Source organism: Physeter macrocephalus, chromosome 14 (genome assembly GCF_002837175.3).
Source record: "Physeter macrocephalus isolate SW-GA chromosome 14, ASM283717v5, whole genome shotgun sequence".
Classification (NCBI taxonomy): domain Eukaryota; kingdom Metazoa; phylum Chordata; class Mammalia; order Artiodactyla; family Physeteridae; genus Physeter; species Physeter macrocephalus.
This window is the reverse complement of record NC_041227.1, coordinates 11253325-11272285: the sequence shown is the minus strand read 5'-3', so window position 1 is coordinate 11272285 and position 18961 is coordinate 11253325. Positions and strand designations below refer to the sequence as shown.

The following is an 18961-nucleotide window of genomic DNA, read 5'->3' as shown; positions in this document are numbered from 1 at the left end:
CACCGCCCCCCCGTTCTGCGCCTCCAACGGAAGCCGGAAGCAAAAGAGGGCCCTGCTAGCCCCGCGGCTCGGTGGTCTCGGAGGCTCCGCAGGATTGGGGAGAAGATGGCGGAAGAGGAGTGAGTGGGCTTTACCCGGGCGGCGGAGGCGGCGGGGCTGGGCCCCATCGGGTGACTGCGAGCACCTCAGGCCGCCCTCCGGCCCCAGAAGGCGGAGCTCTTTGTGCTGGTTGGCCAGGACTGACCATGCCGGCGCCTGCGAGGAGGGCTGGAGGGACGGGCCTGGGCCGTGCAGCCTCCTTGAGGTTGGACCCTCTGGCTAGGGATCGGCTGCCCAGCGTAGGTCTCGAAAGCCGTCTTGCGGAAACCGCAAGCCAATTTTCACTTTCCCAGTTTTCGCATCTGCTGATTACGCAGCGCTTCGCCGCCTCCAGAAATTCCCCCAGCCGCACCCCTTACGTAGCCAGTCACCTCCTCCATTGTAATGACTATTTTTCACATCTGTTTCCTTCAGTGAGTTTCCTTTATTCGTTAACTGGCGGCCATCTACTCTATTTCAGGCCCTGGTCACATGGTAGTGAAGGAGGCCGACCAGGAGCCGCTCTCAGGGAGCTTCCATTCTAGTGGAAAAAGAAGACCATAAATAGACGAGATGATTTCAGTGCTCTGGAGGAAACGGAATGGTGTTGGCGTGTGGGAGGCTTCTCGGGAAGAGGTGACGTGCCACATGAAACCTCAGTGACCAGAAGGAGGGATAGGAGAGGAAACAGCAGGCGCAAAAGGCCAGGAGCAAGAAAGAGCCTAGTGCCTTTTTGAGGGACAGAAAGAACGGCAGGATGGCTGGAGTGTGGAGAGCAAGGGAGCTAATTACAAGATGAGATAAAGTGGGTGAAGGTGCCTCTGTCCTCCTGGTGCTGCTGGGGAAGGACCACTCTTAGTCCATCTACATACCTGCCAGGCACAGTCTGTTGCGTGTTATAGGTGCCCCATCAGTGTTTGTGGAATGAGTATGTGAAAATGAACAAGGAACCAACCCCATGGTTGAAATTTGACTTCCTCACCTGACAACTTTTCATGTATGTCTTTTGGCCTGGTGGTCATTTCATTTAGTCACATTACTTATTGAGCATCTGTCTTCTCTGTCCCAGACACTAAACTGGGCCTCAGCAGCACAAAGCAAAAGAGGTGGTATGACTCTGATTTCAAGTTTGGACTCAAAGCTTGATTCTGCCACTGACTGATATTCGCCAAGTTATGCAACCTCTCTGAGCTTGTTATTCATGGGTAAAAAAGAGAAAGTAGTAGTGTCCACCTCAGGCTTATTACGCCTATTAAATGAGAGTTGGTATGTTACTTGTTTCCTGGAATGAAGCGGTACTCAAAAAACATTAGCTGTTATCATCACAGTTACAATGATCATTATGTCAATATCGTACTAGTTTACAATCCCAACACAGTGTGAGGAGATAGTGTGAGGAACACAGCAGTAGCGTGGAGGAGGGGATTACACAGGGGATTACATTTGGGCCTTTTGAACTCAGAGAAGGTTTTTGTAAAGTAGGGTAGAGCATTCTGACCAGATCATCAACTGGGCAAATTCAGTGGCTTCTTCAACTTGCAGCTACTATCCAAGGAAAAGAATGTAAACTGGAGAAATAAGGCACTTAGTAAATAATGTTGGACCTTGGAATATGAGGAGACTCCAGTTTGCCTCCCTTTAAATCCCCTATTAAGTGCCAAAGAGCAGGCAGCATTTGATTCTACACCGGTCCTGATTCCCCCTTGTCCCTGTCCTCTAAGTGTTTGCGTTCAGAGTACCTGAGGCCACTGGTACCCTCATGCCGCAGCAGGCAGGAGTCTTCCTAATCAGTTTCTCTCTGAAGCCTGCCTCTTGGTTGCAAGAGCCGTGAATCCCATAAAGCTCTGTGCCAAAGTTCTCTGGCTGGTTTGTGTGTGTGTTGATAATTCGGGGCCCTTTTTCCTTTGTCTAATTCTGCTGCTTTTTCTGTTCTCCAACAGGTTCCCCAATACAACTCATGAAGGTTTCAATGTCACGCTTCACACCACCCTGGTGGTCCCTACAAAACTGGTGCGCCCAACCCCTGCCAAGCCCATCCTCCCAGTGCAGACGGGGGAGCAGGCTCAACAGGAGGAGCAGTCGAGCGGCATGACCATTTTCTTCAGCCTCCTGGTCCTAGGTGAATGCAGGTCCTCGGGGAATGCGGGCGGAAACACCATCAGCTGGCATTTTGAGTGTCTGTGTGCGCTGTCTGTATGGTTAACCCCGTGTCAACCACTGTTGACTTTGTCAAGTCTTCCTCCTGTTTGGTTTTCACTTCAAATGCTGAGGGTCAGTGATCAGTCAGTTCATAACATCATAACAGGGTACTCCTTTTTCTTTACAAAATCATTGAGCTGAGCAGTTCTGAAGAGCCCCTTATATATCTTAGACATCCTTTGAAAGGATGTGTAGAGAGAACCTTGAACATCTAGTTTAGTGTATTTCAGACTCTGCTCATGAGAGTCTGTGTGTGTTTCTGTGTAGGTGGTGGTGGGAGCAGGAGGTGGGGTGGGGTGTGAAATGGAAGAGCATCCAGCTTTCTGACCAGAGCAGCATTTTGTCCCTTGTGCCCATTAGGCCTCCACGTAAAATTTTACTTAGTTAAGAGGTTTGCTGTGAGTAAAAGATCAGACACCCTTGCCCTCGCACACTGTTTTCCTTAACTTCCGTCATTCCCATTAACCATGGTCATGACTTTTGCCGTATCTGCGTACCACCTGTGCTGTTATTTACCTATATAATGTTTTTCTTTAAACAGATTTACTCTCTCAAACTGAAAATCTCATTTTATTCGACTTCCTCCTTTAGCAGGTGAAGAAATGTAGGCCCAGAGAGGTTAAATTATTGACAGACCTGGTTTGGGGGAGACTAGAGGCTAATATCCAGGTTGCCAGACATCGGTCAAGAAGTTTAGATAAAAGGCAATAACGTAGCTGCCTCCCAGAGACTATGGACAGTAGACACCTGTTTTAGACTAGAAGACCCAGTTGAAACTGCACAACCACTTTGGATCAGCTAAGGAAGAAATAGCTTCAAATATGACCCTCCAAACTCTTGTTTTTGTGTGTGCGTGTTTTTTTGGTTTTTTTTGCGGTACGCGGGCCTCTCACTGTTGCGGCCTCTCCCGTTGCGGAGCACAGGCTCCGGACGCGCAGGCTCAGCGGCCACGGCTCACGGGCCCAGCCGCTCCGCGCGCGGCATGTGGGATCTTCCCGGACCGGGGCACAAACCCGTGTCCCTTGCATCGGCAGGCGGACTCTCAACCACTGCACCACCAGGGAAGCCCCAAACTCTTGTTTGAAGAGTGAAGTTGGACCGTTTACATTTTCTGCTTCTCTTTAATGATACTGAGTCATATTTCTGATTAGATTTTTTCAGAAGAAAGGAAGGTACAAAAAACTGGAAAAGTGCAGAGTATTTCCATAGCCATAATAGATGGCTGTTAGGACTGTTTTTTTGAGGAAAAGTGTAACTTCTTTCACATTTCTATTCAGACTCTGTTAATTAAATAATTTTAATAAGATACTAATTTTATTTAAAATCCCAGGACTCATCCTTGTCTTTCATAGTTTTTAAAAAACTTCTAAGTTGTACACTGAAAAAGTACACAAACCACAAGTGTACAGTGTCCATTTAGATTTGATATGCCCAAATAATTTTTTACTCTTTCAGCGTAATTGAATTCTATTTCTAGGGGATTACTTTAACAATCAAGGAGTCTTGTTTTGTTTTCTTTTTTTTCCCTTTTGTTACAGTAGTTGAATACAAAGAAGAAAAGCAGTTCTTTCCTTGATCAAGAAGTCTTTAGTACCTGAATCCTTAAACCTGAAAGAGTATTATTAGTCTATTTACATTGTTGTCAGCATGATATGTTAGGGAATATAAAAGGCAAGCCTTGGGAAAAAAAACTTCTGTTTTGTAATCACTTTTTTCACAGGAGGGTGAAAAGGATAAGACTTTCAAAGTAACTTTCAGGGTGTGGAGCGTCTAGGATTAGCTTGTGCCCGAGATCACAAAACAGGTTTGTTTGTTTGTTTGTTTTTTTTTGTGGTACGCGGGCCTCCCTCCGCTGTGGCCTCTCCCGTTGCGGAGCACAGGCTCCGGACGCGCAGGCCCAGCGGCCATGGCTCACGGGCCCAGCCGCTCCGCGGCATGTGGGATCCCCCCAGACCGGGGCGCGAACCCGGTTCCCCTGCATCGGCAGGCGGACGCGCAACCACCGCGCCACCAGGGAAGCCCCAAAACAGGTTTTTATAATGTGCTTTTTAATCCAGACAAAATCCTGCCCACTTTTGGCCTCTTTGAGGCCAAAAAGGGCTGAACTGTATTTAGTAGTGCTGCATATTTCTATTGGATTGTCTTCTCTTCGAACAGATCATAAACCTGTACTTTAGAGTCATACTGATGTCAGATGGTTTCTGTTTTCACCTAATCAGTTGATGAGTTGGTATCTCCACTTTTTATGTGTAGGTCAGCATGCATTAGAAGAGTGGAATGCTTTCTAAGTAAATTTGAAGGCATTTTTTTCCTCTGTTCTTGTATATCAACAAATTATTAAGTCTCTTGTATATTTATTTGTGTTTATGTGTCCAAACAGTGTAACTCTGATAAAGAAAAATAAAATGGCTGTTAATAGGTAACTTGCCAGCTCACTAAATATATAGACTAGTGAATTGAGGGAAATAGTCCATAGATTATTCTAGACTTCAGGAACTCATAACCTGGAACGGATTTACCACTTTTGTTTACTATTTTAGTCAGGTCAAATGAAATTGTAACTTTTGTGTGGAAAGGATGCCAAAACTCTGGTTACTTTTGACTTTTAGAAGCTTGAAATCAGTTGACTTACACTTAACCCTTGCCGATCTTTGACTCCACAGAGACAATAGTGAGTCATTATTATTGACTTAGAGTTAACTATTAGCATCATTTGACACATTTTATGGGCCATTAAATTTAATGGAGTTGTTAAAATTGACATGCCTATGTTTCAATATATTTTCTGTAATTAAAACTTCAGGCATGAAAAATTGGAAACACATTAACTTGTACTCATACCCTCCATATGACACAGAAGCTTTCGTCCCTTCTTGCTCTGTTTTTTCCCAAGTGTACTTGAAAACATGCACTTGTATGTGTATATATACATGTGTACATTCGTAAGCACATACACACCAACAGGCACATATAGTTTGGAGTTTGTTTTAATATAAGTGGGGTCCTATAACTTGCCTTTTCATCTCACAGAATGTCTTGGAGATCTTTCCATGTTAGTCTTTTTGTATCTACCTCATTCTTTTTTTAAGAAAAAGGATGTGTATGTGGTAAAATAAACATAACATAAAATTTACCATTTCAAAGTGCACAATTTAGTGGCATTTAGTACATTCACAGTACTGGGCAACCATCACCATTATCTAGTTCTAGAACATTTTCATACCCCAAAAGGAAACCCAGTTCCTATTAAAAGCAGTCCCTCCCCATTCCGTCCCCTCAATCTCTGGTAAACACTTTTCTGCTGTCTCTAGGAATTTGCCTACTCAGAATATCTCATACAATTGGAACCATACAATATGTGACCTTTTATGTCTGGCTTCTTTCACTTGGCATAATGTTTTCAAGCTTCATCCATGTTGTGGCATGTGTCAGAATTCCCTTCCTTTTTTATGGCTGAATAATATTCCACATTATGTTTATCCATTCATCATTTGATGGGCATTTGGGTTGTTTCCACCTTTTGGCTATTGTGAATAGTGCTGCTATGAACATTTTTGTACAGGTTTTTATGTGGGCATATGTTTTTATTTCTCTTGGGTACATGCTTAGGAGTGGAATTGCTGGGTTAAGTGGTTACTCTACGTGTAACTTTCTCAGGAACTGCCAAACTTCCACAGAGGCTGCACCATTTTACCTTCCCACCAGCAATGCACAAGGGTTCCAGTTTCTCTCCATCCTTGTCAACACTTGTTATGTTAATTATAGCCATCCTAGTGGGTGGGAAGTTTTATCTCGTGGTTTTGATTTGCATTTTTCTAATGATTAATGCTGATGAGCATCTTTTCACGTGTTTATTGGCCATTTGCATCTCTTTAGAGAAATGTCAGTTTAAGTCTTTTGCCCATTTTAAAATTGTGTTGTCTTTTTGTTGTTGAGTTGTCAGAGTTCTTTATATACTCTGGACACTAGACCTTTATCAGACATATGACTTAAAAATATTTTCTCCGATTCTATGGGTTGTCTTTGCAGGTCTCCTTTTTATAGCTGAAGGCCATTCCCTGGCATTGATCACTCGTATATGTAGCTCTCTCCATTGATAGAGTTTTCTCTTTTGCTCTTAAAGCTGCAAATAGTTGTGTGATTTATGAGAATAAACTGTAAACATTTTTCATCCAGCTTGGTGCAAAGAAAGAGCAGAAACTGATTCCACTCCTTAGATCAATTTTCTGTCTACTTATATGCTTACCTGCCTGCCTTTTTAGGCAATACATGTTCTCATTGGTTACATGTACTAATGCATTGGAACTTTTTTCTTGCTCTTAGTATTTAGTGTAGGAGTTTTCTAACTAGGCTAAATATTTATAATAAAATAACAGCAGAGATTGATAGTTTAGAGCATAGAGTGAAAGGAGGACAAAATTTCTGTATTTACAGCTGTTTCCTTTCTCTGGCCACCTGGCGCTTCTTGGTGGGACTAAAGATAATCTAATTTGTCAGTGTGGGCTCTGAGGGTGGCCAGTTCACAGCCATGCATATTGTTTAAACATTTCCTTTTACAAAAAAAAAAAGGCAACACATTTATTTTTAGTACTATCAAGGTAATACTTTGATTGATGAGATGGCATACCACCTAGGTGCCTAGTAAGAGAAAAAGACATGCACACTAACATTTGGGTCTTGAAATTACATTTAGGAGTTATTTATGCAAAAGTGTGCTTTTTTTTTGGTTCAGAAATATGTATTCCTTTCAAATAGTTCTACATCTTTCTGTTTCTTTTCTTTCATGACAACACCCCTGTGAGGAAAGTCAGACGTTATTCTTATTTTGCTGGTTGAGGAATGAAGGCCGCAGGGAGGGGGGTGGTGGGTGCCCAGGATTAAGGGCACAGGGTTGGAATTAAGCTCAACCCTGCGGCGCCTACCAGCGGTGGGACCTCTCTAAGCCTCAGCTTTTATCTTGAATCAAAGGAGGTAGTGGTGATAACAGCTCATTCAGAGGGGGTGTTGAGGGTCAAATGAGACAGCGTTTGGGACGTGCTCGGTGCAGTGCCTGGCTCATGGGAAGCCCTCAACCAATGGGAGCCCTGGTACCCATCTGGGGAGCAAGCACCCCATCTTCAGGTCTCTGATGCTCTTATCACCAAACCAATATTAACTTTGTTCTGTTTTTTAAAACACTCTCACTTCCTTCTGCGTTAAAAGCGAACGATCATGTGGTGGCAAGATACTTTGTGTCAACATATATTCTGTTGCAGCTCTAGTTGCATAAAAGTGATTGATTTCATTAACTTCTTCCTCACCATTGAGGATCATTTCTCAAAATCAGGGAAATTTGAATAATTTTAAGTGGTTATATAAGGTTTACAGCTTAGAATAGAGGTAGATGTCTGTTGCTCTTTCAACAACTGGAAAACAAACTAGTTCAGGCATGTAAAGAAATAGGGAGAAAATGTAATGAACACCGTGCATCTACCTCCTGGTTAAGAAATAGGAAATTGAAAATACAGCTGAAGTTTACTATGTCATTGTCAGTTGTCCATTTCCCTGGCAGCCTCCTAGAAATAACCCCTGCCTTGGACTTGGTGTTTATCATTCAAAGTTGGGCTGTTTTCTAGGGGCAGGACGGGAATAAAGACACAGACGTACAGAATGGACTTGAGGACATGGGGAGGGGGAAGGGTAAGCTGGGGCAAAGTGAGAGAGTGGCATGGACTTATATATACTACCAAATGTAAAATAGATAGCTAGTGGGAAGCAGCCGCATAGCATAGGGAGAAGGGAGATCAGCTCGGTGCTTTGTGACCACCTAGAGGGGTGGGTTAGGGAGGGTGGGAGGGAGACGCACGAGGGAGGAGATATGGGGATATATGTATACGTGTAGCTGATTCACTTTGTTATAAAGCAGAAACTAACACACCATTGTAAAGCAATTATACTCTTGTTTCCACCTTTTGGCTATTGTGAATAGTGCTGCTATGAACATTTTTGTACAGGTTTTTATGTGGGCATATGTTTTTATTTCTCTTGGGTACATGCTTAGGAGTGGAATTGCTGGGTTAAGTGGTTACTCTACGTGTAACTTTCTCAGGAACTGCCAAACTTCCACAGAGGCTGCACCATTTTACCTTCCCACCAGCAATGCACAAGGGTTCCAGTTTCTCTCCATCCTTGTCAACACTTGTTATGTTAATTATAGCCATCCTAGTGGGTGGGAAGTTTTATCTCGTGGTTTTGATTTGCATTTTTCTAATGATTAATGCTGATGAGCATCTTTTCACGTGTTTATTGGCCATTTGCATCTCTTTAGAGAAATGTCAGTTTAAGTCTTTTGCCCATTTTAAAATTGTGTTGTCTTTTTGTTGTTGAGTTGTCAGAGTTCTTTATATACTCTGGACACTAGACCTTTATCAGACATATGACTTAAAAATATTTTCTCCGATTCTATGGGTTGTCTTTGCAGGTCTCCTTTTTATAGCTGAAGGCCATTCCCTGGCATTGATCACTCGTATATGTAGCTCTCTCCATTGATAGAGTTTTCTCTTTTGCTCTTAAAGCTGCAAATAGTTGTGTGATTTATGAGAATAAACTGTAAACATTTTTCATCCAGCTTGGTGCAAAGAAAGAGCAGAAACTGATTCCACTCCTTAGATCAATTTTCTGTCTACTTATATGCTTACCTGCCTGCCTTTTTAGGCAATACATGTTCTCATTGGTTACATGTACTAATGCATTGGAACTTTTTTCTTGCTCTTAGTATTTAGTGTAGGAGTTTTCTAACTAGGCTAAATATTTATAATAAAATAACAGCAGAGATTGATAGTTTAGAGCATAGAGTGAAAGGAGGACAAAATTTCTGTATTTACAGCTGTTTCCTTTCTCTGGCCACCTGGCGCTTCTTGGTGGGACTAAAGATAATCTAATTTGTCAGTGTGGGCTCTGAGGGTGGCCAGTTCACAGCCATGCATATTGTTTAAACATTTCCTTTTACAAAAAAAAAAGGCAACACATTTATTTTTAGTACTATCAAGGTAATACTTTGATTGATGAGATGGCATACCACCTAGGTGCCTAGTAAGAGAAAAAGACATGCACACTAACATTTGGGTCTTGAAATTACATTTAGGAGTTATTTATGCAAAAGTGTGCTTTTTTTTTGGTTCAGAAATATGTATTCCTTTCAAATAGTTCTACATCTTTCTGTTTCTTTTCTTTCATGACAACACCCCTGTGAGGAAAGTCAGACGTTATTCTTATTTTGCTGGTTGAGGAATGAAGGCCGCAGGGAGGGGGGTGGTGGGTGCCCAGGATTAAGGGCACAGGGTTGGAATTAAGCTCAACCCTGCGGCGCCTACCAGCGGTGGGACCTCTCTAAGCCTCAGCTTTTATCTTGAATCAAAGGAGGTAGTGGTGATAACAGCTCATTCAGAGGGGGTGTTGAGGGTCAAATGAGACAGCGTTTGGGACGTGCTCGGTGCAGTGCCTGGCTCATGGGAAGCCCTCAACCAATGGGAGCCCTGGTACCCATCTGGGGAGCAAGCACCCCATCTTCAGGTCTCTGATGCTCTTATCACCAAACCAATATTAACCTTGTTCTGTTTTTTAAAACACTCTCACTTCCTTCTGCGTTAAAAGCGAACGATCATGTGGTGGCAAGATACTTTGTGTCAACATATATTCTGTTGCAGCTCTAGTTGCATAAAAGTGATTGATTTCATTAACTTCTTCCTCACCATTGAGGATCATTTCTCAAAATCAGGGAAATTTGAATAATTTTAAGTGGTTATATAAGGTTTACAGCTTAGAATAGAGGTAGATGTCTGTTGCTCTTTCAACAACTGGAAAACAAACTAGTTCAGGCATGTAAAGAAATAGGGAGAAAATGTAATGAACACCGTGCATCTACCTCCTGGTTAAGAAATAGGAAATTGAAAATACAGCTGAAGTTTACTATGTCATTGTCAGTTGTCCATTTCCCTGGCAGCCTCCTAGAAATAACCCCTGCCTTGGACTTGGTGTTTATCATTCAAAGTTGGGCTGTTTTCTAGGGGCAGGACGGGAATAAAGACACAGACGTACAGAATGGACTTGAGGACATGGGGAGGGGGAAGGGTAAGCTGGGGCAAAGTGAGAGAGTGGCATGGACTTATATATACTACCAAATGTAAAATAGATAGCTAGTGGGAAGCAGCCGCATAGCATAGGGAGAAGGGAGATCAGCTCGGTGCTTTGTGACCACCTAGAGGGGTGGGTTAGGGAGGGTGGGAGGGAGACGCACGAGGGAGGAGATATGGGGATATATGTATACGTGTAGCTGATTCACTTTGTTATAAAGCAGAAACTAACACACCATTGTAAAGCAATTATACTCCAATACAGATGTTAAAAAAATAATAAAAAAAAAAAGTTGGGCTGTTTTAACAATGTCCTATTTTTTCCCACAGCTATCTGCATCATATTGGTGCATCTACTGATCCGATACAGATTACATTTCCTGCCAGAGAGCGTTGCTGTTGTCTCGTTAGGTGAGTGCTTATTGGTGATCCTATAATAAAAGCACTAAGTATACCACTTTTTGAGTGCCTCCAAAGTGCTAGGAACCACAAGAGATGTGGTGTACACCTGAGCTCATTTCATTGTCACTGCAAGCTGCCATGAGGGTGTTATGATCCCATTTTACAGATGAGGACACTGGGGCCTCAGAGAGAGGTGTTGACCTCCTAAAGGTCACATAGAAGCCCCTCTATCCAACTTGAGAGCCCTTTCTACTTCTAGAACCACCCTCAGGGCACATCCAAGGCTTTTATCCGTTTATTATATTGTAGTTACTTTATTTCTAGTTTCAAGTTGCCTACCAATGATATTTATTTTTTTCTTATCACCACTACTTTATAAGTTAATTTTATATATAAAATTATATATACTTTATAAGTTTTCTTTGCCTTGTAGATCTGGTTTAGTATATTTAGAAATTCTTTCCCAATATAGTGATGGTTTAGGTTAGCTTTGGAAATGAACATTCACACTGTTCATTCTAAGGTCTACTACTAGGCTGTGCTGTCACTCGACTAAGGTGAATAATTGACAGTTAATTCATAGAATCACTGAGTTTTACAGCCGGAAGAGGCTCTCACTTGAAGGTTTAGGATGGAGGAATGGCTCACTTTAATGTCAGTCAGATCTAAGGTCTTCAGAGAGCATTCCATTCTACCTCACTTATATTTCCCTCTTTTGTTTCCTGTGGCAATTAACTGTTAAGATAATTAGCCTCTATTTAGAATGTATGAATCACTGTAATCACAGTTGACCTCACATGTAAGTTCATTGAAGTGGTTAATGAAGCAGGGACCTTACTTTTCAGTAAGTATTAAAATCAAGATGTCGGTGGGGAAGCTTAAGGGATAGTAAATAGGGTTTCACTAAGGTCAGCCAAAGCTTTCATCAGCTTATTATATTGTAGTTACTTTTACTAGTTTCCACTTGCCTACTGATGATATTTAATTTTCCTTATCACCACTGTTGCTTTATAAGTTAATTTTCTTTGCCTTAGATCTGGTTTAGTATAGTATTTAGTATTTTTCGCAATATAGCAGTGGTTTAGGTTAGCTTTAGAAATGAATGATCAGACTCTGTTCATTCTCCTTCCCCTACCAGTACCAGCATTCCTACTACTCTGTTTCAACCCCTCCTATATTTTCCCTGGACTTCACAGTACTACTAAGTGCCAGGTTCTGGCCTATGAGCCTTCACATTGCCATCTCATTTAAGTCCCGTAACCCCCAGGTGATGCCATATTTTAAGGAAGATGTACCACTGGATAATTTTGATCTTCAGTAAAGAGTTAGAAATCAATTTTACTCAGAGTTCCTGCTCTCTATTGAGCAGGCTCTTCAGCTACACATCCTGGCAGATTCTAACAAACTTAGTTAACAAGAGCCTTAGAGCTCTAAGAAGAGGAGGATCATTTGTTAACATTCCTTTCCTGATATTAGGCACCTCGAAAATAACCTATATAGCTAATACTTATTATTCTGGGTCATTCAGTAAAGACTTAAAAAGCCACTGCAAGGAAGTTACAGTTTTGTGGTCAGTTTACATAGTTTCTTAAGAATAAGACCTATAGTTGGTGTGTATTTAGGTATTGTGCACATGGAAATTTAAGTGGTGGTTCTTGTAATTTGGTTTGGAATGTCAGGTTCCTCACCGTCTCTTGAATGTTTCAGTAACTGCGGGTCACTGAACACCAGTGCTTGTACAGGACTTACAGCGACATTGTTGTGTGCCTACCTAAGAGCCATTCCCGCTCCGTGAAAACAGAACCCTAGCTTTGACCCCGTGTCTTGCCACAGTGTGCTCAAGGAAGGTAGGCCCCTCCTCCAGGTCAAGATTGGTTTTCAGCATTGTGATAATTGTTTCAAAGGGGTGGAGGCAGCAGGCATTGTGAAACCCAGGTCTGGCCAGTGAGACCAAGGGGAGGAAGTGTGCTGGGGTGAGGAGTTTTGGAAACATTTTTCCTCTCTGATAAAAAGAGAAATTTCTCCTTCCTTTGATGCTGTTGTATGAGGATGTGATGCCAGGAGCACTGGTAGCCATCTTGCAATCACTGTGGCTCAAAGACAAAAGCCAGAATGCTCAGGCTTGCCAAGGGGACAGATGGGAAGCCCAGATTCTTGACTACACTGTTGTTTTGTAGAATTGATAGCCCTGAAACTACCTATCTCAGAGCTGCCTGTTACATGAGATAATAAACATCCATTGTTTAAGCCATTTTTAGTCAGGTGTTCTTTTACTTGCAGAGGAAAACATCTTAACTGATATAGGACTCTTTCCATTCAATGGACAAAATCAATTCAAAATGATTCAAAGAAAACAGTTATTGGTGTGGGTGGAGTTGCACACCCATTGGCTCATGGCACCAAAAAAGCTACAGGCGGTGCCAGCTTCACACTTCGCTGGATCAAGTCTCCTGGACTCAGTTTTTCTCCATTCTCAACAGTGCTTCCCTTTGTTTTGGCTTCACTCTCAGGGGGGCTCTCTCCACATGGTAAGACTTGACAGCTTCAGGCTTGCTCTCCTTACAGTAGCAGTCACGCTGGGAAAGGTGACCTCCTCTTCTCCCTCGTTCCACCAGAAGTTGTAGGATGAAGTCTGACCAAATGGCCACCGCAGAACTGGACATGGAGTGGAGCAATGCTGGGGGTCAGCAAAGGCTGTCCATCCACAAGGTTTCTTTCTTCGCTGATGTTGCACAAATAACTGTAGCCTATACAACTAGGGCTTGGGAGTGGGTGATGGAACGTCAGTCTTGCTTTCAGTACTTATTTGCTAGCTCAGGTGACTGGAATACTAAGAGCACTTCTAGGGAGAGTACTGGGGTCCAGAAAGGACTTTTTGTTATATTAGAGGACATTTGGTTAAAATTTAGAAATGCTGACAAAGCTATCAAAGTAGTTCTGTATATCATAAAGCTATGTAAATGGAAGGAAAACTTTTTTCTCCTACTGGAGCAAAGTGTAACAAAATATTGAGATATCCACCGTTTCAAGAATTTCCAACTTTTGTGCCAAAAAAGAATCTAGATGAAGCTGCCAGAGAAAATGGGGTTTTCATTCTTTCAGGGGTAACTTTTCCTAGCCTACTTTTTCTAACCAGAAGTTACTTTTTAGTCCACAGTCATTTAGAGATACTGTTGGCCTTTTGTGTTAAGCATTCAGAGTTCCTAAGAAATCGTAGGTATAGAAGAGGACTATCTGTACTCAAAAAGCACATTTCCGCTCTTCTATTTTACTGTATTTTCAAATGAATCAAGACTTTTCTAATTCTTTATAAAAACATAGTATCAACATGAAGTTCTAAAGCTATTTCCTTGGCCCTTGTTCAAAGCTTTCAGATACTTTCTATACTTAGGGAATTCTGTAGTTCGGGCCTTTTAAAAATGTATATATATATTTTTTCACACTTAGCTGTAAAGAAGAAAAATCCTTTTCATTGACAACCAGCTCTTTTTATCATGCTTCCTTCCCTTCCAAACCATGTGTAGACTCACACATGTCCATCAGATGACTTGACTTGGTTTGAGTTTCAGTCATTTTTTGTGTTCTTCACTTTTTACTGTTCTTTCCATGTATTAGTAAAGTTCACATATTTATTTTTATTGGCCATATAGTGCTGATTCACTATTCATATATTTTGGGCTGAAATTGGTAAGGAGTGAAAATGAAATAGTTGTACTGCCTACTGTCCTCTGTTGTATATAGCAAAAATAGGAATAAATTTTCTTTTTCATAGTCATACTTTATCGTAGAGTGAGGAAAGGCCTGAATGGGGTTAAGAATGGAATTTGACTACAAATGCCAGGGTTTAGCCTGAATACTGCTGATAGTTAGAAAAACCGTATTTTAACTTGCAACTGGATTTGATTGAGTCATTGAATAAATAGGAATATACAAATGTGCTTCCTTGTCATAACCTGCTTAACTATGTTTGTGCTTTTAGTTATATTAACTCCTTGTTTTGACTAAAGGATTGAAATTTTTTTTTTTAAGAGTAGGGCTCTTTTTGTCAATGGGGGTTTTGAGTAGAAGACGATGAAAAAAAAATCACTCAGTTCCTGAGTTGTTGACCGAAGGTAGTTCTGGAAAAAAGCATATATAGTGATTATATTCTAATTGTACTTAAGTTCTAAGAACGGTTTTTTTAGAGAAAACTTAAAGCAAGAATCCTGACTCTAACTCTAACAGCTTTCCTGACTTTTTAGACTGTGAGAGTCCAATTGTGATGCAGCTTGAGCTGTCCCATGGGTAACTCTCCCTGAGTCTCAGGTACTTTGATTTTTATTAGAGAAGAAACAGGCATTCATTTGTTGGCATTGGAGTAGCTGTCTCAGAGGTAGAGGCCAAAATTGGTTGTCACATTGACAAAATGATCACATTAGACTCTTAAGGATTTTCCAGGCTCTCGCATTCCAAGGAAGAGTGCTAGTGCAGACTTTTAGCCTCTGGGTTTCTGGAAACATGGCTCAGAGGGGACAATTTATTCTTGGAACATCTTGTTGCTCTTTAGCTGCCATTAGCTAAATGTGTGCTCTGTGTGTAATAGTGCATGCTTTTGCCTGGAGTCTTGCTCTGATTCTCCTTAGTTTTATGGTCATCTGCTCTTGGCTCAGCATTTTTTCATCTTAAAGTTGTATTTTATACTTAAATCCTTTAGGTAAGTCAGAAGAGTGAGGTAGTCTAAACTTTAAAGGAAGAAAGGTTGTTAAAGGATTGCATTTGGAAACTTGCTACATCTGGGCTGATTTCTATAAATTTCCTCTTTCGCCACATAAATGTTCTCAACAGAATAGAAAGGAATAACATTCCACTGAAAAAGTAAGCTACCTTAAAAACAAAATATATAAACAGCATTTCCCCAGAAAACAGACAGACAGCTCTGAGGTCCTGATTCTTATCTTCCTGGCAGGTCTTCTGTCTTTCAGAATACTATCTTTGGAGTATCTATATTAGTATAGGTAGCAGCATCAAGGACTGGAATTTCAAAATCACCTTATTATAGCATAAGTGATTCTATGATTATAGCTAACAAAATGTGCTAACAATATTTTAAAGTATTTTCAAAAAATCATTTGTGGTTAAAAACATATTACATAAGTAATTATATTCCTTTCTGCCCTATCATGTAGTAGCAGGGCTGTCTCCTCATGGTAATCAGGGTTAGTCACCCCTGCCAACGTGGTAGCCTGTTTCTAGGCCTGCTGGTCTGTTGGCACAAAGAGCCCAAAGTGACCAGGCGGCAGCCGTTGTAACTCTTACTATGTGAACTCTGGTGGAAATGTCCCCTTCTGGGAGCCAGGTTCTTTCAACCCACCGAGCCTAAAGTTTCAGGCTAAGGAAGCAGAAATCCTCCAAGCAGGAATCCCCACTCTTAAGTGAGTCGCTGAGAGTGATGGTGAGTGGTGTACCCATTGTGTGCTGTACCCATGCTTGCCTGTTGGGGATGTACCACCCTATAATGGCCACTGGTTTCAGGAGTATACCGCACCCTGGAGGAGTGCGCCATTCCTCACAATATGTCACCTCCAAGCCTTGCCTCAGCTCCATTTTTTATTTATTTATTTATTTATTTATTTATTTATTTATTTATTTATTTATTTTTGGCTGCGTTGGGTCCTCGCTGCCACATGCGGGCTTTCTCTAGTTGCGGCGAGCGGGGGCTGCTCTTCGTTGCGGTGCTCAGGCTTCTTATTGCGGTGGCTTCTCTTATTGTGGAGCACAGGCTGTAGGGTGCACGGGCTGAGTTGCTCCCCGTGTCCCCTGCATTGGCAGGCGGATTCTTAACCACTGCGCCACCAGGGAAGCCCCGCAACTCCATTTTTAAGAGGCCGTTTACCACTCTGGCTGACTGGCAGTTTCTGGATAGGACCGTGTGGTGTCCATGTCTCACGCCCACTTCTGCACCTCCTTTGCTATAAAGTGAGTCTCTTGGTTTGACATGTTGTCGACATATTGTTAAGCAGTATCCCACTTTGGTGGCTCAGACACTTACGGACTCTGGGACGGTGGTGCTAGCATACGTGTCAGCCTCAGTCAGAATGAATTGCTGCCCTTTCCAGGATGGAAGGGGTCTGATGTAATCGAGTTGCCATCGTGCAGCTGGCTGGTCTTCTCAAGGGATGGTACCACACCAGGTGATGAGTGTTGATCTCTGTGGTTCTCCAGTCATACATTCAGCAGTGGCAATGGCTACAGAGCAGCCTTGGTGAGAGGGCGTTCATGCCGTAGGGGCCCTGCACAGCTTCCGTGTCTGCCATCATGGCTACTGTGCTCATGAGCCCATTGCACAGACACTGAAGTGGCCAACATCAGAGGCTGGCCGAGTGTTTCATGAACCACGCGTGGGTTTTTTTTTTCTCCTCTGTCACTTGGTCTTAAAGAGCTCCCCATGAGGCCGTATGTAGGAGCTGAGCTGAGAGAGAGATGTTGCTGTAACAGCTGAAGATGACATAGAGGTCTGGGCCACAAGTAAAGCATACTTGTGCCTTTTAGATCGGCACAAGTCTGATCGCTAATGTAACACTTGCATCTTAAAATGGATTGCTCCTGGGCCCACCCAGCCTGACGGTAGGTATGGCAACCCAACTTATGAAAGATGATTCTGGCCACCTGGGCACTTGACGTCCCATGCTCAGATGCTTGTCTCTACCATGGCCCAATAGCATGCCAGGAGCTTTTTCGTGTTTTTCCCTTGGGCGTTTTTTGAATGGTATATGTGTCTCTTCTGCAAATGGCATGACCTTGCTCCAGCGCCCTAGGGATCTATGCTGAGCGACCCTCCTATTGGGGCTTGCCGGCCTCCCTTCCTACCAGATACTTCCAGTTCCATGGGGTCCGCCATATCGTATGGCGAAAGCAGCAGAGCTGCTTGAACTGCAGCTAACTGTTTTGGGCCTCACTCAAAACCATCAGTCTCTCAAAATCCAATAAATCGGTTGAAGTGTTGAATAGTTTTCTCCAGTGTGGAATATATTGCCTCCAAAACCTGGAGAAGGCCTACCAAGCATTGTGCTTCTTTATTACGGTAGAAGGGGCAGACCTTTTCCTTTACTTGGAGACAATGTCTTGGTGTGCTTCAGACCACTTGACCCCTGAATACTTCCCAGATGGGCAGGCCCCTGAAACTCTATCCTCTGAAGCATACGTGTCTTAACCAAGACGTCTCCTTGCCACTTCATGCCTGTCGCAGTACATTAGCATGATGTCAGTAGTGGACCAGTGTACTGTCCTGTGGGACGTCCATGCGGTCTGTGTCCTTGGGGACTATATTATGCAGGAAGCAGTAGTTAACCTAAGGCACTTGCCTCATTTGGGGCATCTGTGTAATCTTGAAATAACCTGGGAGCTCTGTATCCCAATGAGGTGGTAGGGACCACTTCTGCAGGCCTAGAAGGTCCACGGGAACCTGAGGGTTAAAGGTGCTCATGTGCATCTCCCTAGGCACCCCTATCCCATGTCTGAGCCCCACTTCTTCCTTATCAGGGCCCTGCTAGGAGAAGGCATAGGAGATTTATCATCTTGAGTTCAGCATTCTCTGAAGATCTGCCACTCTTGCGGTTAAGACCTGTGCCCAGTCTTCAGCTCTAGAGGCCCTCCAGCTGCAGGAGATGAGGGTCTGTTTCAATGCTGCCAAGGAGGCCCTCTGACTCTCACCGTTTGCTTAAAGTTGGTGATCGTTCGGGCCTTTTGTTTTCTTTTTTTCAGAGCATTGGTGGCACTCAGCAACAACCACAATTCCACTTTTCTTACAGTTATTATTTCCATCATAACCTCTTTAACACAAGAGATACTGCATGAGCCCTTGCCTCCTCCATCAGTGTCCCGACCCAGTCTGCCACAAGTGAAAAGTCTTAGCAATGGCACTGCTACCCCCGGTGAGGGACTAGCAGTATTTTACCTCCAGTGTTGGGATCCTCTTTGCCCGGAAGCTGCTGAGTGGTCCAACTCCAGAACCCCATCCTCGAGTTTGCTTCCTTTGACCACTCCACTCCTGGAACCAGTGGTCCTAGGTTGGCTCTCTAAAAGCAGAATCTGAGACAGGGGTTTGGGGACAGGTTATGTATTGAGGGGTGCTCTTCAAGAGCAAATCTGTAAGGGAGGGAGTCAACAAGACCAGGGAAGGAGAAAGCCAAACG

General features: G+C 42.8%; 1 protein-coding gene and 1 long non-coding RNA gene across 11 annotated transcripts in view; both read left to right on the top strand.

Moving 5' to 3' along the window:
• Window positions 1–18961, top strand: part of LOC129392795 (uncharacterized) — a 176323-nt gene that overhangs the window by 48060 nt on the left and 109302 nt on the right. The window lies entirely within an intron of this gene.
• The window catches only part of SLC9A8 (solute carrier family 9 member A8), a 74454-nt gene continuing 55534 nt past the window's right edge, over window positions 42–18961 (top strand). For 6 of the 10 annotated variants that reach the window (XR_003683084.2, XR_008619416.1, XM_007100301.4 and 3 more), the window contains exons 1-3: window positions 560–714; window positions 2019–2197; window positions 10719–10799. Coding sequence is in view for 8 of the 10 variants with exons in the window: in XM_007100301.4 (XP_007100363.1) it covers window positions 680–714; window positions 2019–2197; window positions 10719–10799 (295 nt within the window). In the remaining 2 variants the exon portion in view is untranslated. Of the gene's footprint in view, window positions 120–401; window positions 513–559; window positions 715–847; window positions 1076–2018; window positions 2198–10718; window positions 10800–18961 lie in introns of those variants that run through there. The other 4 variants (XM_055090891.1, XM_007100300.4, XM_055090890.1 and 1 more) reach the window with 4 other exon arrangements.